Source organism: Rhipicephalus microplus, chromosome X, assembly GCF_043290135.1.
Source record: "Rhipicephalus microplus isolate Deutch F79 chromosome X, USDA_Rmic, whole genome shotgun sequence".
In the NCBI taxonomy this organism is placed as follows: Eukaryota; Metazoa; Arthropoda; class Arachnida; order Ixodida; family Ixodidae; genus Rhipicephalus; species Rhipicephalus microplus.
In genome coordinates, this window is record NC_134710.1 from 22,609,880 (window position 1) to 22,635,139 (window position 25,260).

General features: G+C 47.1%; 1 protein-coding gene across 3 annotated transcripts in view; it reads left to right on the forward strand.

The window, feature by feature from the left end:
* Positions 1 to 1,450: 1,450 nt before the first annotated feature.
* Positions 1,451 to 25,260, forward strand: part of LOC119175723 (uncharacterized) — a 194,346-nt gene continuing 170,536 nt past the window's right edge. Inside the window, exon 1 of one of the 3 annotated variants that reach the window (XM_037426674.2) lies at positions 1,451 to 1,839. In XM_037426674.2, the coding sequence (XP_037282571.2) occupies positions 1,809 to 1,839 (31 nt within the window). In that variant the 5' untranslated portion in view covers positions 1,451 to 1,808. The remainder of the gene's footprint in view (positions 1,840 to 25,260) is intronic. The other 2 variants (XM_037426673.2, XR_012888133.1) reach the window with 2 other exon arrangements.

Genomic DNA, 25,260 nt, shown 5'->3' on the forward strand with positions numbered 1-25,260 from the left:
TATTTTGAGTTAGGTAAACGTTAAAGAACCCCAGCTGGTCAAAATTTCCGGAGCCCTCCACTACAGCGTTTCTCCTAATCATATCCTGGTTTTGGAACGCTAATTGCCATATATTATTATGGCGTGACGAGCCGAGGAAGCGAAGCAAGTAGACCAACATGGCGTCTTTTGTCGCCATATTGCGCGCCTCATAAGTAGGCTTTGGCACGCAAAATACCCCGATTTATTCGTTCTAATATTCATTATGTTTGTAACGATGCCAACAGACAGAAACGAATAGTACCCAAAGTGCCCTTCGTCGCTTTTTATTTTCTTCTTTTCGTTCACGATGTGCTATAATTCGTAACATTCCTCATCAGCGAGCATGCAAGCGACACCTATTTTCGAAAGCTTCGAGCCTTATCACGAAGTATGCAGTGGCATGCACAATGTAATCTTAAGTGTTTTCGCCATATCGGCATGTTCAGAGAAAGGAAGGAACCGTCATTCCATGCTGACGAAGCTCACTTTGTACGTTATGACAAACGAAGTGGAATGCGTTTCGGTGCTTGTTACAGCAGTTATTTGGAAGTGGCGTGTGGAGGAGAACTTTCAGAAGAAATCAGCTTCAAGTTGTGTGAAGCAAATTTTTCTAGAAGTATTGGGCTGCGTGCCTCAGGGCCCATATCCAAAAGCTGCGGCTCCCGTCAGAAGGCTATCTGCCACCGATTGTTTTAGGACTGTAATTCTATCTCTTTAGCGACGCGCACAAGAAAGACGACAAAGACGGTTGTCTTCCTTTTCAAGGTAGCGCTGCGGCCGCATTAACATCGACTAGTCCAACAGTAGGTGCTTCTGCGTTTAGTATGTGTTCAGTAAGAAGTGAACAAACAGACGAACAAGTTTATGTGAAAATTAAAGAAATTTGATATCGTCATACTCGCTAACAACCATAACTATATCCCCCACTCCCCATATAGATTCCACTAGCATGAATAAAAGACTACACAGGGATTTCTGGCAAGAAATTTTCACTCGTTAAACAGGGACGAAGGACACTTTGCAGGGCTTGCGCTGCCACCGGCATCAAATGAAGTCGTCGCTAACTGCGCGACACCCGTGTCCTTGTCGACGCTTCTCATGAATTTTGCGTTAGTCCAGCCGACTACTCGACGCAGCAGCTGTGGCGGGTGTGAAACGTTACGCAAGGCTTTCTTTTCTTTTTTTTATTCAGCAGGTTCATTCGAATCCGGTATGCGGATTTTTCTAGTTCGTCCCGTCTGTCATGGTCACCGCAGCCGGACTGCGTGGGCGGCCGGTGAACGCGTGCACGACGACGATGCGGGCGACACGCGCCTCGCCTTCGGCCGCCGCTCTATCTGTGGCGCCGCCGCTATCGTGGATGAACGGCTTGCATGGGCAGCAACGCCTTGCAGCCATCGGTCAGCCGTCGCGTGCGTGCCAGAAGGGGCAGGTGTGTCCGTGCAGGAACCCCAAGAGTTGTGGTCTAGCGCCCGTTCGCCCGCGTGTCTGGGCGCCAGCAGCGGAAGCCGGCAAACGAGCAGCGCCGGTTGGGATGGGTGCCGCCCCACTCCTTCTTTCCTTTCCCTCACTCGCTGCTAGCTAGTTGGGCCACGCGCTTTCTTGCTGAAGACCGCCCGCGGCGGGCTTGAGAAAGCGCGACGCGGCTGCTAGGAGGCACTGTGTTTTTTTCTGTCCGAGGCCCCGCACGCTGCCAGCACCGCACTGCTCCCGAGATGCGTCCACCGCGTGTCTACTAGTCGGACTCGTGCTGCCGTCGTGGTCGCCGCCGTCGTCTAGCGCTCCGCATGGCCCCCCGGCTCTGGCTCTGGCTGCACGGTGAGCTACCAACCTTCGATGGGCTTTACCCCGGCGTCCGCAGCCGGCAATCACGAGCATGCATTCACTTTTGACGAGGGATGAACGACGTGGTCATCGCAGGGCCGTGAGTGGTGGCGTCTGGAACATATACGCTCATTTAAAAAAATTTCTGTACGAGCTCACTTTTTTTTTTTTCAGCTAATTGTATAAAGGCAGTGATACCATAGATCCTGAAAACATTTTATATTTTGCAATAAAAGATTGTGTTAGGGCACCTTTATTTTTTGTATTTACAATTTCCAGCCAACGCACTCTAGCCACTTGGAGAAATGAATCGAAATAAACGGGACAACGAAAGTTGAGACAGGACGAGGCGCTTCCACATTTTTCACATGTTAGCCTGGCCACGGGGGTGTGTCTCGTGCCTGGATCTGTTGTTCGTTGTTTAGTGATGCTAAAAAAGCGCCTCGTCCTGTCTGTCTCCTCGATTCGTTCATATGTCCCGTTTATAGCGCTCAATTTAACCAAGTATGCATCACTGATCGGCCCAGACATTTACTCGTCTGGAACACTCTGGCATAGGTCTAACTATCGTGTGGCCTCAAATGCCGGTGTGGCTATGCTATTGCTACACACTTCAGCAATGCAGCACCGGACATTGTACCCGCTGTACGTAAAAAAACAAAACAAAAGAAAGTAGCAACCGAATAAGAAACATTGAAAATACTAAGCACAAAGCGCCAATTGACGGCTCTTCAAGGGCGAAGCACGCTGTGCTATCCAGCGGCGCGGTGATGTGCTCGATAGCACGTCTACCGCGTGCAGCCGGCCGGCGCATACGGGTGAAAGTGAATGGGCGGGCGAGGTTCCTTACGTTGCGCATCGCTGTCGGCCGTTTCACTCGGCCGATAGCGAGACGCGGCGCAATGAATCAAGTATTCCGTGTCTCTGTGGCTCCTTTCCAAGAAGTGATAGAAGGGTCTTGCCGTTACTTAGGTGCAAATTGGGCACGAATTTCCTGATGCGTGTGGTTTCAGCAACGGTAAATATACGTCTACCGTCGTACCATGTATGAAACACCATTGAGGTTATTGTGGCTTTGCGGGAATGTTGCTCTGGCGTTTCGGAAATATTTTCGCACAGAGACCTCCCGAAACGTTGGTAACAATTGTGCAATTTTTCGCTCCTACCCTCCTTCAATATTCTTTCTTCTAAATGACTGCAAACATTGAGCTCCATTTTTGGTTATGCGTGTTTTGAAGCCTCTTCATATGCGAATTTCTTCATTTGCCTAAAATGCAGCTTTGTTCCCCGCTGGTCTGCCGCGTGGCGATAAACCAAATGGAAATTAACATTGCGGCTTGGAGTATATGCGATCGAGAACTTATGATTTCTGTGGGTAATTGATAAAAACAATTGTTTATTTCGTTTTACTTCTCGAAACGGCGATCATGATTATGAGGCAAGCCGTTGTGGAGGGCTTCGGAAATTTGAACCATCTGGTGTGCTTCAATGCGCACACTGATATTGAACGGGTCTATATAGCGTTTCGCCTCCATAGAAATGAACCCGCGACTTATCTGTCATCAGCAGGGTACCGCGACCGCTGTAGCAGACTGAGCACAGTGGCCTACTGTGCAATTGATACTTTTTTTTACACAAGCGCGCTTCGAATGGGCAACAAGGACGCATCGATAAGCTAAAGGTAAACCTTTCGATGAATTTAGTTAAACACAGTGCTTTGCGTTATAACACATTCACTTTCAGCCATGTTTAAGGGGACATTAAATCTGATACAAAGAAGAGTCATGAATACTACAGTGAACATAGAATGGGGTGTTATTAACTGCGCACAGATGAGAGTGCAGGATGCATTGAAATAGCCTCACCCAAAACCCTTAGTGAACTGTGGCTAGTCCATTGAGTACAGATTCTTTGCGTACGTTCAACTGAGTTGAAGCCATCTCAAAGATCTCCAGGCAGTTGAAATAAGGGCACAACGACAGTGTGGTTTGCGATCATGTCAAAATTTTGTCTCGTAAAAGCTACAATTTAAAAAAAAAGGTTGCCACCACACCCTCTTGCAGTAATGAACGACAATGAAACTGTCTTCCTGCGCTGCACTTCGTGCGAACGAACTCTTCAGTGGAGGTATGCAATCCTTCAAGATAAGGAGCGTAGAGCGATATGTTTCAATGAAGTCATTTTTGGCCTATGTTATGCGATAAGGCCCCGTCAACAGCGCGACAGTGACCGTGGTGTTCGATTGCGCACTGCTCGATGTCGGGACGGCAGGCAGATTGGAGTATTGGGGCCGACTATATATAGTCGGCCTCAATACTCCAATCCGCCTAAGACATAGTATATATACTATTGTTAATCTTTCCCACACCACTATACTTAGCCATGAGGAAACGTTGAACAATATGGTTTTGATATGATGAACTATCTGCGTCAAATGAAACCCGAACAGCAGCAAGCCTTCGCTACGCTGCACTGCGCACCATTCAGTTATCACTATTTACAGGCGCGTGCATCCTGTTCAGCAGCTCTGCGCATATTTAAATGCGTTCCTCCCGTAGTGAAAACTTGACACGAATGCTTGACACGAAAACTTGACACGAATACCATCGCGAATGCTTGTCGCTGCTGAGGTTTCATTTTACTTGAACTGTACATGATATATCATTCAGCTTACGCGTAACGCTGAAGTGCTGGGTAAATATATGTGTAAATGGGCTTGGTTCATCTTTCTTGGTATTATGCCAGCGGAGACAACTCATTTTTCCTCTCTAAACCTTCATGACGTCCACTAATTAGAAACAATAAAACCAAGGAGAGTGTGATAAAGTAGGCAACTGTCTGTAGAAAGCCTGTATTTTTCTATTTAAGTAGATTGAGATAGAGATGAAAAAAATTAGCGTAGCTTGGACTGGAGGCGCAGTGCTAAAGAGCCATCGGAGCTCATTTGCTCCATCAAACTAGTGGTGCCGAGCCTAACCGAAGTGCAAAGCTCGGTGGCCTTCTTTGCTCGATTTAGTTGTCTCTTTATTTCTCATTTCTTGTCTCTTCTTTTACTTCTTCTGTCCCTTTCTATTTCTCGTTCTAGGACTCTTACTATTTTTTTCTTTCCTTTCTCTTTCTCTCTCTCTCTATTTCTCGCTTGCTTCCTCTTTCTATCTTTCTATATATGTTATAGTTTATTCTCTACCCTCCTCCCTTTCACCCTTCTCAACCTCACTTCACTTGCTGTATGACGCTACAAAAGGCTATGCGCTGTTCTTCGGCGTGCTGGATAGTCGAGTGGCTCACCTTCGGATCGTAGGTACGCGGGTTCGAATCCGGCCGCCTCGCGAGGAATCGTTTTTTCGTCGAGACTTTCTCCCTAACTGTCAATCTCTTTCTCCCACGGACAAATCGGCGCACCTGTTGTGGGGAGCGAAGCTGAAGATGAAGAGGAATGACGGGGAGAGCGTGTTCATGATGATTGTTTTCGATCACGACAGACATTTTACGCCTCAGCAGATTCACTGATGAAAACGACTTTCGCCATCGGGCAGGTGCGTAGCCAGAAACGTTTTTCGGGGGGGGGGGGGGGGGAGCAATTTTCACTCTCTATGCCATGGCGAAAAAAATGTTCAGGGGGAGGGGGTTGGCACGTGCCCGATGTGCTACCCCCTGGCTACGCCCCTGCCATCGGGAGCCCCACCTGGTTAGCTGTCTGCTCGTGAAGTGCACGCACTGCGTGGAGCCGTCAAATGTGCTCCGGGCCACCTCGTTAATCGACGAACAGAGGTGCCACCTCCGAGAACACTGTACTGGCAGTGCAACGCCTGCCACTATAGGGTTCGGCTTGTACGCTGCCGGTTGGGGGGGTTTATGGCTTGGCTGCACTATTGGCAAATAGGTTTTCCGTCAATTTTTGGAAACTTCCAGCTACCAGAACTCAGATATATGGCAACGCACGCGAAATAAAAGTGGCTATGGCAAATCAATTCTGCAGAAGCCCGCAAGGTGGAGGCTGTTTCGTCATAGGAAATAAATGTCGCCCCATATTTTGTAGCTCGAAACTACGAAAGAAAGCTGTTTTGGGTTCTTAGAAAGCTTCCTAGTTGGAATGAACTGAAAACATCTCTTTAATGTCTTGAGCAACACGACTGGGTCTCTACCCGATTCAATCCCACGTATAAGGACCGGCAAGCTGAGCCTGCCGGCCACCCTACTACTTCGCGAAAAATTCCCGAACCAGCGAGAATTTTTGTACACCTCAACAGCTTTTTTTGTGTGTGTGTGCGTGAAAATTACGCGCGGGTTTTCTATTCAGCTTCGTGCTACGAGGTGGGCAGTTGGCAATATTTTTCATTGGGACGTTAAACCCCACATATCAATCAAATCAAATCAATCAACATTTTTTTTAGATTTCCCCTCGTAGTGTGTCTCTCCGTTCGTTCCCAGCAGTTCTGAGAATTTAAACATTGGCGCCCGGAGCACTGTGGTAGCCAATAGGGGTAAGGTGGATTCGCATCAAATCCTGGCGCCACCAGGTTTCAACTTTTATATCAGTAACGCCTTAATTGTTAACTCGGCGCCTCTCTTGTATTTCGTCATTTGTGGTTCTAGCCACGATGTTTCAGCCTCCGAGTTCTGAAGGATATCGATGCACCACGGCCGGCTTCGCTCGGCGAGTTTCTCTCGAAAATAGATCCTGTAGAAACTGCGAGACCGCCGGGTAGTTACGATGCCTACAGTCTCTTTCACTCCACAAAAATAAACGAATATGCTCGTGTACGCTGATATATACTACTATTGCAGAAATCGTGCAGGAGGAGGAGTAAACTTTATTATAAGAAACTAGCAGATTTAGGTGGCCGTGTCTAGGCCTCCCATGAGGGGGCGTCAAGGGCTTGCCTCGATGCCGCCTCACGGGCGTGCTGGGTCGCCCAGGTTTGATCGTCAAGAGCGGGGCTCCGCAGAGCCCCACTCATGATGTGTTTTTTTTAATGTTTCGTAAATGTTATCTCCATCATATAACCGCATTGAAACGTTCATCTTGTGACAGCCTTTACAGGGCCATTTGGTCGAGGCGAAAAAGCAGAGTTTTTAGAACACTTTTTAAAGCGTAGCGAGTTTTCTACGCGCACTTGCACTCACGAAGCGACCTCGCAGCACCCAGAAATCTGCAGCGTGGACGTATCCTTCAAAGTATTGGCTCCTTCTAATCTACTTGAACGCATTTTTTCATGTAAAGTTAGTGCCCTCTTATCTAGACACTGCGAGAAAGCATTTCGGGATGTCTCTGTTTTTCTACTATGTCTATTCCGATAGGCTGAAGCTCATGAAATGGCATAGTGCGGCATTTCATACGAATGGGCTGTGAAATTGTTCTAACGCTCATCGTAGGCACGGTACACGAATGTTATTGTCCGCTGCTTCCATGCGAAATCCACCGCCGTTACAGCGACAGTTGTATTAGTGTAAAAAAATCTCGAAGAAAGGGAACCCACAGAGTTTTCTATAATAAATACACTAGGGGGAACTCTGGCGCTAGTGTCTATGGGAGCTGCATCCAGCAGGGGAATGATATAGCACACTAACTTGTCTTATCTTCCTACTTTTAGTTCCGTTTGTTTTTGTCACGGAACGACAATCGGCAAATGTTTAGCAGCTGCACCTCGCCACCTTAACCTTTTAGGCTCACCACTCCAAATCAGGTCAAGGAGTTCACAGTGGTCTGTCTTTTTATGACAAACAAAACCGCAACACAGTAATAACACTGGGCAAACTTGTGTACTACCCATCATTCCGATGGTAGCTGAACTATCGCAAAGCCAGAGTCCCCCGTAGTTAACTTTACGAAACTTTATGCGAGAACAGACGAGCCCTATTTCTGCTACAGTCACAAGTGCCCAAACGAATGGCATAGCCAAGCAAAGTGGGATAGAAATTGTTTATTTTTAAACTTCATTGCGAAGATAAGTTAAAAGGAATAAATATTGGATGAGAAGGCGCGCAGCATTAATTACAGGATGCTGGGAAAAGACGTGTCGCTCTGCATGCAGTATCATTTGAGTAGTCTAACGCGAAGACGATACCAGAACGAATACTACATAGCAAGACAGGCTGGCTCTATTCGTATGTTTGAACCAAAACAATTAAATATACGTCTTGTGGTCAAGCACCTCAATAATGAACAAGCATTCGTATTCATATAGCACGTCAAACAGTCACTAATAGAATCGAGATGGCTCGCTTCGTTTATTTCTCAAGGGGCGTCGGGCAGCCGTGGTTATCACGTATCCGTTACCAGGACGGCAAGGACATCGAGCCTTGAGGGATTGATATGGCATTATTTACTCAAATCAAAGTGTCCGAGAGTGCGTGCAACTGGTTTCTACTACTTCCATAATAAATTGCGAAGAATGGAAGTGGAATCCGAGATGGCAGAGTCTCTCTCTGGCTGAACGGAAGGGACCCGAGTCAACGGTCCAGAGAGGCCGTGCACAGTCGCCCGGCGTGCTCGTTGTCCACGAGGCAATTACCCCGGTCGATGTGGCGTTGGCCGCAGCGTGTGTCGTATTACGATTGGGGCAGTCCAGTTGGGACGAGCGTCTCGTTTGCACGTGATGGATCTGGTGCGTGCGTGTCGTGACTCCTCCCGCCACTGTGAGACTGTGGGCTGTCCACTGCGTGCGCGAGGTGGCTCCCTTGTCGCTGCAGCCTTATTAGGCTAAGGGGAACTACGTCGCTTCGCTCTTTTGGGGCTACAGTATTGACAGCGAGGGTCTAAAGTTCGGAAAGTGTACACAAAGTGGTCCATTCGGAGAAATAGCCGATTTTAAAAGTGAAAAGGTCAAAATTTCTTCGTAAATGGAAAGACTGGGTATCGTTTGTTCGCCAAAGGGCTGGGTCTATAGACGCCTTTTTTTTTTTTTTCGTGGGCGCTGCCATCTTGCTAGCGGGCGGCCCTTTTCTGATCTGGCTAACCCTCTGAGGGAAGCTGGCTGTTAGCATAGCAGGCAAGCGTGTGGGTGCAGTTTTCTCGTTTTTTTGTAGTTTTTACGCAGTGAATTTCGACTGACGTGATGCATGTTCTTCATAAAATGAGTCTATTAGATGTTCTGACAAAGTTCAAGTTGGTGAGGGTCAATTGTTTTGTTATACAGTGCCGCAAACCAGTCCGCCTCTGTCGATGCAGTATATTCACAGCACCGACTCTCTGCTCGAAGAATGCGCAGTATTTTCAGGTCTTTCTTTTCCAGAATGAGCAACAACACTTCGAGAGCATAGTGAATATCTATCTTGAGCTGTGGTCATCCGCTTTGCTAACAGGATTTCTTTACGTCACGCCGTCGCTTCGGCTACCACTCTTGCATGAAGCGTGCGTTGGAGTGTAGCGATTCGTCTTTATTTCGTGGCACTGACTGTTCTTGTTAACTGCGCACTAGCTGCTGTCTAAGTTGTTTCTCAACTCTGAAGAAGTGACCGTGTCTTACTCGCTGGTTTGTTTTTACGGGAGTGCACTTGAATGCAGCTCTTACATCAAACGATGCCGACGTGCCTGCGCGTCCTATTTTTATCTTTTCTTTTAATCGCGATATTTGAGTGACTCTCGGTGCCATGGTATTTTGACCTGCGATAGAAAGAAATGCTACGTGAGGCTGTTTATCGGGGAAATATTTTATTGTTGGGATAGCTGTATAGGCTGCGTACCTTCCGTTCATATCCGAGGTTCAGCATCGGTGTCGAAATTGTTGCGGTTCGTTCGCCTGATAAGAAGTGCTCTGGACATACCCGAGTATTCGCAGAAGGTAAAGTTTTTTCTGTTTGTTTGCAAGCCATAGAAGCCGCTGCTCCTCGTCAACAGGAAAACGATGCAACTTGAAGAGTCCACACCCACAAAAACTCGGCGTCTGCGGATGAACACGACCTGTTTCTTCCGACAGCAGTTTATTTTTTCTGTAGTTGTTACTGCACCCAAAAGCAACGAAGTGGTTCTCTGATGACCAACTCTTGCCCGTCATAGCAATGAAGAGAAACAAAATCTGCAGGTTGGCTTAATACACGGCAAATTGCTCAATAACGCCACACGTACCAGCATCAACACACACACTCCAAGCTGTCGCACGCATGTCAAAGAGGAGGAATGCGTTGGTTGCCAGACCGGACCTTCTCCCCCATGCAAAGGTCTATAAGGTATGCGGCCTATGTTAGCAAAGATCCTGCCAATTTACTTTCACCAGATTTCCTGGTTAACCCAGTACAAGTTATGTTATGTCGACAACAACAAGTTATGTCGACCACAGGACAGGATAGACTATACTGACGACCGGATAGGCAAGTTTCTTAATCCCACATTTGACAAGTCTTTTTTTGGGACACCCCGTGTACTATAGCATGAAAGTAGGACTGGGACCTTGTTTTCGTAACGCACGGGGAGGTTGTTATCGAGGCGAAAGACTTCAATGAGAAGGGTCTCTCAACAGAAAGCCAGCGCAAGAAGTAACATCTCGTATTTTACGACCCAAAACCCCGATATGAATATAAGGGACCCTGGAGAGAAGGGCTCCAGAAATTTTGACCATCTGGTGTTTTTTAACCTGCACGGACATCGCGCAGTAGTGTGTCAATTGTTATGAAAGAGAACACGGGAGCATGTGGCCTGCGTGCTCCGGCGGCTGCTGGCAGCGCGCTCAAGCGGGAGCGAGAGCAACCACAGCCTCTTTTCGCGTCATCTCTCGGCGAGCAAAACAAGCATATGGAACCAGCAGCAAGATTGCTACCCCCTCCCCCTTCAAGGCGATTAATGGCCTCTTGCGTTATAGCCTTGAACAGGGAAGGGATTGTGGGCTTTCCGCGGGTTACATTGAAGCAACGAATGCTAGTTTTGCTCGCCGAGAGATGACACGAAAAGAGGCTGTGGTTGCTCTCGCTCCCGCTTGAGCGCGCTTCCAGCAGCCACCGGAGTGCGCAGGCCACGCGCTCCCGTGTTCCCTTTCATAAAAAAATTGACACTGTACATGGGCTACTGCCTCTTCGGTTCCATCGAAATGTGACCACTGCAGTCGGGATCGAAACAACGACCTTCGGGCCAATAGCCGAGCACCTTAACCGCTACACCACCGCGGCGTACGCGCAAAAATGACGACCACCCATGCGTTTCATGAATTGAGGTGCATGAGCTGTGCGTTAACCCAATTTTTACCACGTTCTCGTTAACAAAAAAAATTAAGCGGTGTTTGCGTGACATACAGTGCGCGGTAAAAGGGCCACAGAGGATGGATTTCGGCTTGGAGTAGTCAAGTCTTGATGTTAATGTCAAAGCCGATGCCAAGACTTGGAGTCTTGACATCGGCTGACCAGAAGTGCATCAGCCATCCTGGGAAGCTCTAACAATGCTGACGCCAAGAACCGTATATAAAAATAAACGGGGGGGGGGGGGGGTAAAGGCAGAGGTGGATGTATGTTCAGGTAATTGTGAGAAACACTTCATAGCATAAATTGACAAATTCCTTAAAAAATCATGACAATTATAAAGCTGCGCTTCCTGCTCATGTGATGCGCAAAGGAGGCGAACACTTAAAGCTGAGAAGCGCCTTGTTGGCAAAACCTGTGTTTATTATGCTGTTGTGCTTGTCACGCGCATTAGCGAGAAAACTAAACGAAACGACCGTAAAGATATGTCATCTGACAAGAATTTTAAAAATACGTGTGCACTTGGAAAATTCATCGTGTCATGTCTTACGTGAAACAGCATATTTAATCGAAACGTTTCAGTGGAGCTCTGACTTCTCCGCCTCACTGAAAGGAGCACTGACACAAATTTTCAAAAGCGAGATAATGAGTGGGATAGGTTTATGTGGACACAAACCCAACGTCTACGAAATATCAAAGGCAAATATAGCCTATGTTTGAAATCAATGTTAAAGTACACTCCACCCGACTTAGCGCGATGCGGAGTCCCGATCGACACCGGCATTAACGCAGGGGCAACGTAAATTAAACGTACGCCACGAATTTGTGTTGGCTGGTTGCTGGCACGCGCCTTGCGCTACCTTTGATTTCTTCCTCCATGCAGCTTCGCGTGTGCTGACTGTGCTGGCTGTCAATGCGGCGCCCGCTCGCGCACGCTCGCGACGCCACGTCACAGTTTTGCGTGGTCACGTGACCATTGCGTTGACCTTGCCTCTGGAAGTGCTGCTTCCTAGCTCGGTGATCCTTGAAGCCGATACTTAGGCTGGGTGCTCTAAGATTGTTTCTAAAAAAAAAAAACCTCGCGCACTAATTCAAAACGAGGTTTCCAGCAGTGACAAGTGGGTCAGAAGCTACTCATGGCAACAACATCAAGAAAAATGCGAAATTTTCGTCTCAGTGCTTCTTTACACTCCAACAAATGCTGCTGATTTTCTGTCTTTTTATGTAAGTGCATGTCGGGGGCTTATGAAGATACTATTTATCAACGTGCTGATAACATATCAGACATATGGTTATCCGAAACTTGCAGTATGATAAGAATGTGGCGTGCTCCGGAGCATGCCCCATGCCAAAATCTACATAGTGGCTATACTATGGACGTGACACTATTCGGTATACATTAGCGGTACAAGCGACTTCAGTCGAGGTTCATCGCAAAGTTTCGTTGGAGGAAGCGTTCTTGCAATGGTTCTCTGTACATTAACAGCCGTAGGTAGATTTAGGAGTGTAGTATACAATATGATTTTACTCCAACACAGTTTTTTTTTGTGGTTAGCAGATCAGATGAACGCCGACGTGGCAGATTTACGTGTGTATAGGGTGGTGCGTTATTGACACACTATTTGCGGTCATTTGCGCGGGTACGCAGCCAATTCGAAAAGCGAGCCGTGTCGGATATTGCGCCTCCTCATCCGTGTCGTCTGCGTCTGCTCGTTGCAACCAGGACAGAACTCGACACTTTCCCAGTCTGATTTCACTGCCTGAAAGCAACATCCTTCTTGTTATCTATGGCGGAGCCGAAGCTTGACGATGTGAGTTGCGGACGCAAACGGCAAGTCTTTTGGTTAGCATTACACTGGCGCTGTGGAGCATATATTATTGAATAAATAATGTTCCGTTCCTTCCAAACACCTGCCCTGCCGGCTGCTGCGTAGCTTCAATATTTTTTTCTTCGTTTGTCTTTGCGATAGTGTAGGGCAGTAAAATAGCGACAGGTGAAAAAAATCACTGCTACATTAATGTATATATAACGTTTTCTTCAAGCAGCGTGTGAGTAAATGCAACGTCTTTAAAATGAGGTGCAGTGTTCTTGCATTGCTTGTCGCACCAATTTTGATAAGCGAGGAAACCAGCATGAATATTGTCATGTCTATGAAACTCGAGACTTGTGAAACACTTGTGAGATTTATGAACTACTAGACTGTAAATCACAAGTGGCGTCCACCACCACTCAACACTGGTTGATCGCCTTGTCGCCCAATGCTTTGGAGAGGGTTGATGTGTAAGGTGTTGCGTCTCAAACCACAATATAACTTACTGACATGATTTGGCCGCAAATAATACACACACAAAGTGAAGAAACACTCAATGACAAGCACAAGCGTGTGTATTATTAGCGGCCAAATCTTGTCAGTAAGCAAGTACCAACTAGGCACACAATCAGTATTGTCACAATATAACTATGAGGAATGCAGTGTAGTGGAGGGTTCTGGGAATATCGACCACTGGGTGTTCTTTAACGTGTGTATAAATCTGAGTACACGGGCCTCTCAAGCATTTCGATTCTATGGAAATGGCTGCTTGGATTCTGTCGCGCCACCTTCGGGTCCGCTCTCGAGCACTGCAACCGCGGGACCACCATGGTGAGTCTTGTAGAGATTTTGCTTCATCAAGTTCGATAGGGAAACTTAGTGCCACAAGGGCACAGCACCCGCCTTCTAGCCACACGCCTTATGACTCTCAGATTTAATTGACGAATGTTTCTTGGCCAAGGCAGTTCTTACAATATCGGCTTTAAAGAGGAGATGCCTCTAGTCAAATGAGGTGGCAGTATTGCAGTTGGCGTAGTTGCGACCTATAGCAGCTTGTTCATTTTGAGAGGTTTATGGACGGCCAGCATACTGACTTCACAGACTGATTTCCTCACCTTCGTTGTGCAAGCTGCCGTTAGCTGAGCAGAATACCCAATGCTTTGCCGCCTTGGAGGGGATAACGAATGGAATTCAGTGAACATTATGAACCTGTTTCGGGTTGGTATAACTTGCGAATGTGTGGCGAGAGGAACGAACCAAGCGAAACCTGGCGTTGCAAGCTTGCAAATTATAAATAAATAAATAAATAAAGTGATCGTGGTACATCTTCAAACCTCCAAAACTGGCTGCCGGCGCGTGGCGGAAAAATTTTGAGCTGTGCTCGAAAATGGCGAAAGTGTCTCGATATAATATCGGAGCGTTGTGCAGTAAAATGTGTAGTGGTTTGCTCGTCCTTGTCTTGCTTAACCTCCGCGTTGTACAGCCGCGATACTGCATGCTCAGGTAGAAGCAATTATTGCTTTTCATCGCACTCGCCTTGAGAGGCCCCTCGATGAGCTGCGAGGTCGCAAGGCGTCCATGCCAAAGGAAACAGGCGAGACTGGGATAATGCCGGCGTCCCAGAGAGCCCGCAGTGAGAGGACGATGTGAGAACGTATGAAAGTTTACATTGCTACTTTTGATATGTATATAAGCTGATGTGGTAAGTTTTGTTGAGATTCATGACTTTTCTTTTCAATTATTCTGATAGCTGCGCCAATCATTTTTGTTTTGCTCACGCCAATTTCAACGGTAACAGGCCAAATCAAAGAAAGGCATGCCAAGGAAAGTCAATTCGATACACAAAATTAACGTATACACTCAGGCGGCATATTTCTATAAAACCGCGACAGATAAGCCTTTCCGTGGCACAGGGCGTTAAACTGCCGGATTCGATGTTGATAAACGGCCATTTTTAGACCCTAATGGTAAGCGGTGTGACCTTGAAAATTGTAAGGAAAATAATACAGTGGACCAGAGGACAAAGTTTTCGAGGTGACGTGAATTGGGCAGATCACGTAATAGGAAGGACCTATAATTGATGCTCCGTGAGGGCGTCAGAATCGATACCAACAGAGGAGAAAACGCAGATGGCAGAATATGAGGTGGGGTGATGAAATCAAGAAATGTGTCCCGAGGATGACGTAAAAATAATCATGGGTATTATTATTTGGCACAACCTTACAAAAAAAAAAAATCCACCCACTCAGCCTTTGCCGAAATATCCGGACCGGCACCTAAGATAGTCATACGCGGTCGACCCGCGGCGGAGAAAAAAGAAAGGTAATTAGCCTTTCAGCCTAAAAAGCCCTCCAAGCACATACGCCCAGCCCAGGTAAAAGAAGGAAGATGTCAAACCAAGGCATGCAGTGATGCGTATTCGTTTAAGCGTAAAACTGTGGGCCTAAACGAATGCTGTTAACTTCTCAGTGTGTAGTTGTGAGCTGTGACTTTTGGTAGATTCAAATTATACCCGGGGCATTAACACACGCTATACAACGCCGCGCAAAGTGTAGGAATTTCAGCTACTATACGCCTGCTTTCGTAGACAGTGATCAGCGTGGAGCAGCTGAATGCAATATTAGCGCGATGGCGTTAAATTATCTCGTTCACAGAAATTTCAGTGTTAGTGCTGGCGTCGTCAGTTGTGGGAGAAAAAATCATCTTATGCGTGACCGAAAAAAATCGACGAAGATGCAAAAAATAATAAAAATTTCCGTGTCTGAGTGAGAATGGAATCCTAGCCGTTTGCGTAGCAAGCATGCGTTCTACCACACAGCCATGACTGCTTGGAAATACTGTTAAAATAACTTGCGGTACTTGAAAATGCAGTGAAGATAACGTTCATGTTTTACAAACACATGCGTCATGTATACAGGCTAGACAATACAACTTGTGCCTGGTAACGCAGTAATGTTGCGTGTTACAAGCGTACATTCCCATTGTTCGACAAAACTTGGTTATTATATATACTTTGCGGATTAAAGTCAGCCACCGATTACAAAAGGCACACCCGTACGTTACTGCGTATATTCCTTTAAAGCCACGTAGTGGACAAGTTCGTAGACATTTCATGCACGTAGTTGCTCGTCCTACCCATTACGCAGAATCCAGCCATAAGTTAAGAAGCTGCACTGACATAAGCGACTTTCAACTTTATCCATTACCGCGTGGTAATCTACAATTTAATCTTCCTTAGTAACATCACGCGATAAAAAAACTCACTGAGTGGTTCAAGTTATGCACCATAGATACAGTATATTGCTGTCGAGTTCAACATTTAAAAGACGAAGCTTAAGGGTCCCCCAATTTTTTCGTGATGCAGCTGACTGACAACTAATTAGTATCGCACAAGGAAGTCTCGTGTTGGGTTCAAGATCCTCGATATCGTCAGATGCTTCAAGTAATAAACAAGCAGGAGGTTGAGCAAAGTATCCAACGTTGTCTTCTTGGTTGGCCGCTTGCCCGACACATGTTGTTATATTTTATGCGACTCAGTACCCACTCACGCTGCTTCTATAGCCATAGATAGTACAATAGAAGCTCGTTATTTGATTTCACGGGACTGGAAAAATGTACTAATTAACGAATTGCCGAATTCGTGAATTTATAAAGAAAACAATAAACAAGTGCTGATTACATCATTGCTTTCTCACTTCCTTGATAATGCGCAATTTCAGTAATTATTTTGCTTAAGATTAGGGTATAAAGGAGTAATTTTTGTCATTCGCGACTTTGTTCACAACGTGAACGTGGCTCAAGGCCCCCGAATGACAAAAGGATCCTGCAACACTTTTACACGTAATCATCAAATGGTTTCACCAAAGGCGATTGTTGGGTCACGAATTGACTGCTGCAAAAGTTTTTTTAGAATCCGTCAAGCACGAGTGGAGTTCGAGATTTGACGCGTGCTGTGATCGCTTTCTCTCTCTCCTATCATTTCGACGAGGGTGCTGGAAGCTGGACAGAGAAGGAAGACACGGGGGCAAGAAATTACGTAAATTTATGACCTTGAGCACCTTTTTTGTCTTTGATCGCGATATGGCAAGTGCACGTTGCGGCCTCCCGCGGCGGCCTCAGAAACTGTGCAGCCCACTATGCTCAAATTAGTAATTGGCCGTTAAATTGTGTATATGGCGTGGGCATTTAAGTGGATGGCATCATTTGTAGAAAGGATACAGAATGATTTTTGGAGTGGCATCAAAATTTAGTGTAAATTCCAGGCTGCATGCTGCGCTTATAGGTCGGCAGAAAAATTTAAAGCTTACTCAGACTCACTCGTATAACATACCTCGCTCTTGGGCCTCACTCGATCTTACACTTGGTAAAATCTTACTGAATCGGACACACTTGGACCCACTCTCGAAAACATTACTCACTTTGATTCACTTAGACTCAAACTCACCTCTTTATCTGAGTCTGAGTTAAATCTCGAGTCCGCTAGTACGAGAAAAAGAATGAACTTCGAAAATCGAACTATTACATGTTTCGTCCAAAGTATCGGCACTTGTTCGCTCCGATACTTCGCATAATTGCTCTACTCGGCGCTTTTGTTCTCGTGTCTATAAATACGAGTTATCAGTGAATGAAGTCCACTAAGGCCTTTTACATTGACAGGTATGACTCACACGAGATGTTTTTTGTTTTATTATAAATAGTCTTTGATGAGGGTATTGCATAGGGGGGAATACAACAATGAATTGGAAAAATAACGGAGAGAGAGTAACGGTAAAAAAAGTACAGTCTTGACAATTGGCTGGTAATGATTGATTTGTGGGGTTTAACGTCCCAAAACCACCATATGATTATGAGAGACGCCGTAGTGGAGGGCTCCGGAAATTTCGACCACCTGGGGTTCTTTAACGTGCACCCAAATCTGAGCACACGGGCCTACAATATTTCCGCCTCCATCGGAAATGCTGCCACCGCAGCCGGGAATCGAACCCGCGACCTGCGGGTCAGCAGCCGAGTACCTTAGCCACTAGACCACCGCGGCGGGGCTGGTCTACTTTCGGTCAGAAAACAATGGCAAAGAAATAAATGCAAACTACTACACACTTTGAAATTATGAACTGAAGTAAGTAGACACAAGTAAAAAGCATGAAGTGCAAGCGTACGAGCCAGTTACAGAATGCCCTTTTTTTAGAATCCGTAGAATGCAGAGGACTTGCGGGAATACAGTTTTGTTATGCAAGTTCCATGTCCCCTAAACTCTTGCGGTTGGCTGTCAAGAGCAGATACCCTCTTTATTACTGTAGCGTAAAACTACGGCAGTGAAAGCGCGCTTTCGTTTTTTTTTCTAAACGCATACATGCCTGGAATCTTGCGTCCGGATAATGAGGAAGTGGATAACGTCACTGCACATGTTCTTGCACTACATTGGTAACGGGATGCAGGCACGGCGATAGCAGCCTGCCAGCGCCTCGCCTTCGCTGATACGAGCGACCGTCATCAGTCACCGACCAGCGCGGCAGGAGTGCCGTGCAAACAGCGTGGCCGGTGCCGCCAGTGCTGGCGAGCCTGTGACGCGGATTCTCCAAAAGACTCGTTAGAATCTTTCTCTCCTAGAGTAAATTGACGTTGAAGCGTGTAAGCCTATATGCGATTCACGAGCGTCACTGAGAGTGTTCCCAGCGAGTGTTTTTTTTTTTTCCCGGCTGCTCGTTTTTGTTTCAGAGATGCCCAGCTTTTCGGGCCAAATTACCCTAAAAACTGAGTGGCACCCACGAGAATTGATAGCGTTTATCGTATAGATATGAAGGACCACGCTACGAAACTCAAACCAGATTATCTAAAGGCGATGGACACCAGCATTTTTCGCTGGCGAAATTAGCTGCCTCTGCGGGATCGTTACTGCGCAATAAAGATTTCGTTTCTCAGTCGCGTGTGCAGTGTGGCTCATAGTTTTTTTTTCTCTTTTATTGCGATGTCGTGTATATGTTTCTCATAGGTGCTGTCTTAGCAGCCTGTTATAGCATGGTTTTTACGTTATTTTGAGAGATCTCAGAACACGCCGTCAAATATCTGAACCGTAAAGTCTTGGTAAATGCGTGCGCAAAATCAACGTCAGCGACCGCATGCATGCCGTAAAATTAAGGTACCAGTTTAGAAGCTATAGTATTTAATAAATGTGCCCGTGCTTATTCAAAGGAAAACTCTGTGGAGGCGTGGGGAAGGGGGCATAGGTGGGTAAAGGATTGATTTATCTTAACACACAGACCACGATTATGTCAGTAAACATGCATGAATTTTGTTCAAGAAAGGGCAAACTTTGACTAAACTACATCAAGCAACTGCAGATATCTTTTGATAAATTGTGGTAAAAAAGAAACTATATACAAATCGATAAACTTAATCGCCTATATGTGGACTTATCGTGGTTGCTAAAATGTGCACGGTTTGCAAGGCATGGGAAGGATAGGCTAGAACGCACTCGATTACATACGTTTACAATATAATCGTTAAGGTTTTATGTGCCAAAGCCACGATATGAAAGTTGCCGTAGTGAAGGTCCCCGGACACTTCGATCTATATGTGGCGTTTAACGTCCCAAAACCATTATGGCTCCGGGTACTTCAACCACCTCAATATCAGCATCATAACAATTTATTTCAAACAAAGAGGTACATCGTCATATTATACAAAAGGAGGTCCTATAGTCGTAGACTGCAATGGTACCTCCTGTTCATGATAACATTCTAAATATTATACTCAAACTGGCAATTAAAAAAGCTAATATGATACAGGCAAAAAAAGCAGCAAGTCAATGAGGAGCATTAACAAAAATCATTGAAAATGATAAGGGAATTTCGCTTAGTCAAGAAGAGTAAGAATTAAGGGTAGGGCGTGGGACATATTCAAAAGTTGCAACAAAACTGCTGTGCACTAGATAAAACAATGCAGCCAATGAAAAAAATAAGATAGACACATAATTTAGATCATAGAAATGGGATACAAAGACGCGGGAAAATGTAAAATAAACCAAAAGTATCAAGAGAGAAAAAAACTAGAGCAGTCGAAAACCGTAGTCAATTTATTCTACGGACATATGTTTTTACTTCACGACGAAACCTATCAGCATTTAGTAATTTTAAAGTAGATGGTAGTGTATTCCAGAAATGAAGTGCTGAAAAAATCCTCGGGCTGTTTTAGCGTGCCCCTTAATCTAAGCGTACGGCTCCCTATAGAACCTTCACCTCCGTTGAAAACGCGACCGCGATTCGCTCTCTCGCTACCATCAGGTCAGCAGTCCATAACTACGACAGCTGGTAATTACACACGTTTGCACTGCTGCTGATCGGGCGTATTGCGTGCATGGTTTCTGAGAACATGCGTGTCAACGCGGCTAAGTGCCGTAATCACTGCTTTGCAAAAGACTGCCTACGATCGGTTTGAAATTGAAGGCGTGCATTTCGACACATCGTCGGAGCGTGCGCGCTGACAGCTGAACGCTCTTCGTGGCTCGCCATGCGCGTTATTTTCCTTTCATCCAGTGATGGCGGAGAAGGAGACGGGGGGACGGGGGGGAAACCCCGTTTCGCACGTGACTCGATTCCCAAAGTAGCCGTGCGAGCGGCCAGATGTTTGCACGCGTCGTACCGGTCATGATCTGTGCGACGCTTCAAATGAGAGACACGTCTCGCTTCTCGACTGCGTCTCGTCCTGCCGAGGTTCGCTTGAGTCACTCGGCTGTGCCTGCTTGGTCTTTAAATTTGAGACTCCTCGCGGAGCAGCGTTGCGACATCGGAAAGACAGTGCTCGCAGCGTGCCAGCTGTGCAAGCCTGGCTATTGATACACCGCGCGAAAATGCAGAGCTGTCTGCAACACGAACGGCTGCGCGTGCTCGAGTTTCGTGCTTTTTTTTTTCTTGCGAGTAAGGAGACTTGCGCAAACGCTTGCGTAAAAGCCCGCTTTTTTGTTTTTTTACGAGTCTTTCGGAGTGCTTCCTTTTCGAGTCTTTAAATTAGTGTCGGTACTTCGACCATATACCTAGGACGTGCACCCATGGTCGCAGCGTTCTGCGGTGGTTTTGGCGTAACGACACGCAGATGACTGGTTATATAGGCTCTCGGTTCTGCATTTCTCTCGCGGCAGAACATTTTGCGCTTCCACATATGCAGGTTGGCTCAGAGCAACATCATCGACCGGGTGATGTTGATCTTGGTGAATTAATATGAACCTGAATGCATCATCCTATACAAAACGAGACGTCAAAATAAATCCCCCCCTCCACCCCTCGAAGAAATAAATTTTCTGGCTGCTCCCGCTTGGTTAGCCCGATAGAAGGTTGTATTTTTCATGTGTTTATATTCGGCTCTGCGATAACCCATCAGCTTAGGCAATCATCGGTACATGAGTGAAACCGCGTGCTAAGAGTTTTCCGTAACGCCTACGCATCTGGGCGGCCCCTAAATGGCAAAATATTTTGGTGCTGTCACGGTAAATTTATTATTAATTGGCGTATAGTCGCAAGCCCGTGATATAATTATGAGGGACGCTGCAGTGGAGGGCTCCGGGTATCTCGACCATTAGGTGTTCTTTAAAAGCCAACTCCGGCGATTGTTCGAGGTCAATGAATATCAATGAAATTCGCTGGGTACGTTCCTTTGCACATTTTAGTCCTTTATGCCAAATCGCAGGTTTGAGTGATGCACTGATCGTTTGCAAATTAATATTGAAGATTGTCTCGAAAATCTGACCTCATTTGCCAAAACTATTGGCAACACTGTGTGACGTCATGTTTGGCATGTCAACGGAAGTGACGCAGCCGATGGCATCGCTACTTTGGCCGCTACAGCGTCTATTGTGCTTTCCACAAGGCGACGGCAATGGTGTTTGGCACGGCTATAGCACGGGAATGCGTTCTTCCTTCCTGTGGGGTGTTTGGCCGGTGCTTCGCAGGACTGCCTTTTACAGTTTTCATACTCCGCGCCGGCAGAACCAGTATACATTTTTCGGCTCTACCAAATAGTACGTCATACGCAGACAGGGCACTGGTTTGGGTTACGGTATTGCTTATTTTTGCTTATTAAAAATTATTTTCTAATTTCCTGAGCAATTCAGCTATTGAACTCGTGACAAGAGTGTCTCAGGAACATAGAAACACCATAGCCTTGACTTGGTCAAAAAATCGCCGGAGTTGGCCTTTAACAAGCTCTCTGACATCGCCCAGTACACGAGCCTCTGGCATTTAACCTCCGTTAAAATGGTACCGCCACGGCCGTGATCGAACCCATAAAAGCAAGTTCAGATAGTGTGGATGAGCAGGTGCCGTCCTAACCTATCCTCGGTAATCGCATCTACTTACCTGTGCATTCGCGGCGTCTGTGGGAACGATACTACTGTTCAAAAATTGGGAGCTTTAACGTCGTCCCAAAACTGCGCAGTTGGTATTGACGCGTACGAATTGATTTGGCCACTTGCCAAAACATTTGACCACGAATCACATTCCTTCTAGCGAACGGCAGAAACTGTATTCCTTTCAACATGCTTGACATATCAACTAATCCTTTGAGCAACCTTGACACACTTGCAGGTGCCGCGAGGCTGGAAGACTAGGATACACTGATGCCCTTCTACTGCTAACAAGCGTATACGTGCAAAACATTTGGTGCACATCCTACCATACCAGCATTCAGCGGTTTTCTTTGCTGCCACAGCTGTGAGGCTCTTTCTTCGTTTTTTTTTTGCATATAAAGTACGTAAAAGTGAGGGGTGTTGTTGTTTGTCACGCTTCGCCGCACTCCCCAACCGTTACTATGTCGGAGTTCTCTGCAGAGGCGAAAGTGACATCGTCAGCGTGCGATGGCATCTTGAGTTCGTCCGGCTGGCAGCGCCTACCCTGCAAGTATACGAGAAATCTTGCACGCGTCAAGTGTCACGCCTGTTTCCGGTCAACAGAGCAGCTGGTGGATGGGGCACAAGAAATGAGCGAGTGAACAGGCGAACGAAAATGATACGCGCGCCAGACCAAAAGCAGGAGCGGATTTCGTGTTGTGTAATGCGTCAAAGACTCTGGTTTGAGCCGTTTATGGGCATTCGTGCACGTGTTGACATGAATGTAGACCTGTCACGTGAATATTTCCTTTTTTTTTTGCCGAGTCTCCTCAGCAGTATTGGCTGCGAGGGCGTCTACTAGAGAGGCCAGCGCTGCGATCGTTTTGACGTCACAGATAGGATAGTAGTTGTGGAATACAGCAGCTTTGCTTTCGCAACACCCCTTGCATCGTTGCCCATGACTGCACTGGTTCTTAGTCGCGATTTTACGATTCAAATTACACACGACAGTGCCACTGGTGGCACTGATACGTAGTTTGATTTCCCGTATTATCAGGTCTTACCGCTTCTTTAAGCACTGAGCTTCAAAACAAGGGGAAGCACACAGGGTGTCCAAAGCAAAAACGCAGGAAATGCGGTGTTCTAGCAAACAACATAACCCGGCATCTTATGAGGGACGTCATCACGTAGGCGGAGCCACGGTATGTCCTCCAGGCCAATACCGGAGCACGCGCTTTCTCAGTGTGACCTACTTTTGAGCGGCTCCTTTTGCTAACAGCACGCACATTGTCTAGCCTTTTCTTCATTATTTGCTCCAATCGTATATTCCAACGACTTTCCACGTGTCCTGTACGAGTAGCAAATTACACATGGCCACACCCAATATCTCGAGTGCGGGCGACGACGCACGAAAAAGAAACTGTGCGGTCTTTCCTGACTGCATGCCTCGCCGACACATCGCGTCAGCCCAGACTTTTAAATGTTTAAACAGCATACCAAATAGCTTTTTTTTTTTTTGCGTACCAGCCGCGATGCCATTCGTGGAGTTCTTTCACATTAAAACGACGTAGCAAGGTCGCGCTGGCCTACTTTTCAGTGTCGAGGCAGCCGCCGACATGGCGCTATTCGATTCTGAGGCCATGTACGCATTGCCGGATGCCCTGGTTACGAAATACGAAGCATATGTGAGAGAAGATGAAAACACGATTCCAGCGTACCCTCCTTTTTATTCGTCTCCGTCGTATGTACAACCACGACGCGGCATATTTGAAACTTTTTTTCTTCCAGGCCACAACACGGCGTGATGTGTTTACAGGTAGCGCGGCATGTTCTGTCGCCCAGCATTTCTGCGCGCAGCGCTGCACATCGGAGTGACGCTGCGTGTTTCGCCTTCTGCGTGCACGGCACTGGCGTGGGTGCCAGAACGCTGTTCACTCGCTAACACCGCAGGAGGAGGGGGAGCCCCGCGTCGCATGCAGTTTCCCGCGCCGACATCTTTCGTTCCGCTCATCTACGTTTTCACGCTTTCTTCCTTCGGGAGACTTGGCGTTGACATCTCACCACAAGGCAGCTGTGAAGAAAAAAAGAACGAAGAAAGTGTTCGCGAAAGAAACGGAGCGACGAATCGACGCCGCGTGTTGCTGCGCAAACCTGGCAGCGTGCCACGCAGGGAGACCGCCGCCGCAGCGCGAAAAATAGCCATACACAGAGTGTGCAATCCTCGAAGCGACCTGCACGCCCAGGTCTGAGGAACGGCATGCCGCATGAGCCGCTGTTGAGGGCCAGCTAGTTATCGATCGCTCACTATCGCCGTCCATCAAGTAGGAACGCGAGATGATGGAGAGCGCAGGAGCACATGTGCAGAGCCTTGCACCTTCCGTTGAAAGTGCGGGAACGAACTGAGCGCTCCGTTTCAGCTACGCGGCACTGTATCGGGGCCAACCAGCGGCGATGCGTGAAAGAGTGACCTGTCGCAATGTTCATTGCAGCAGCAGTTCATTGAAGCACACTGCATGCCGCACAATTCAGCAACCAGCTAAAAGACTGGCTTCTGGGCGAGCTTTTTGTGATTTGTTGAATGCTCTGCCTTGATCCTCCCACACTTGCTGTAAGGCAATGCGAAGGGTGTCGCACTGGACGCAATCAATGCTCCACAAGACAAATAAAAAAATAAAGTGCTACAAATTATGTCTCATGCTCACGTTTCCAACTCCAAAAAAAGAAATAAGAGTTGCTTCATCGTTCGCGCTCATCACGCACAGTTTGTCTGCGGCTTGCTTTGGGTCGCCACGGAGGAGGACCGCGAGGGCGCCGAAGGGAAAGCGTGGGGCGGAGTCGCTCATCCGCCGGCATCCGAAACTTTCGCCGCGCTAAATCGGGCCACGGGGCCTGCCCGGTGGCAGGACGTCTCGAAAAGAACTGGCGGCTCCGCACGGCCGCCACCACTGATGGATGACTTCTGGGAACGTCGTGTTCCCACGGACGACGGCAGGCGGCAAATCGAAGGCGTCGTTGCATACGCGTGCTAAGCGGCGCAAGACAGCTGCACTAATTGTGCCACCGTGGGCAGAGCGCAAAGTGGTCGCGCACCGCCATGCAAATCGGTGCCGAGCTTCAGGC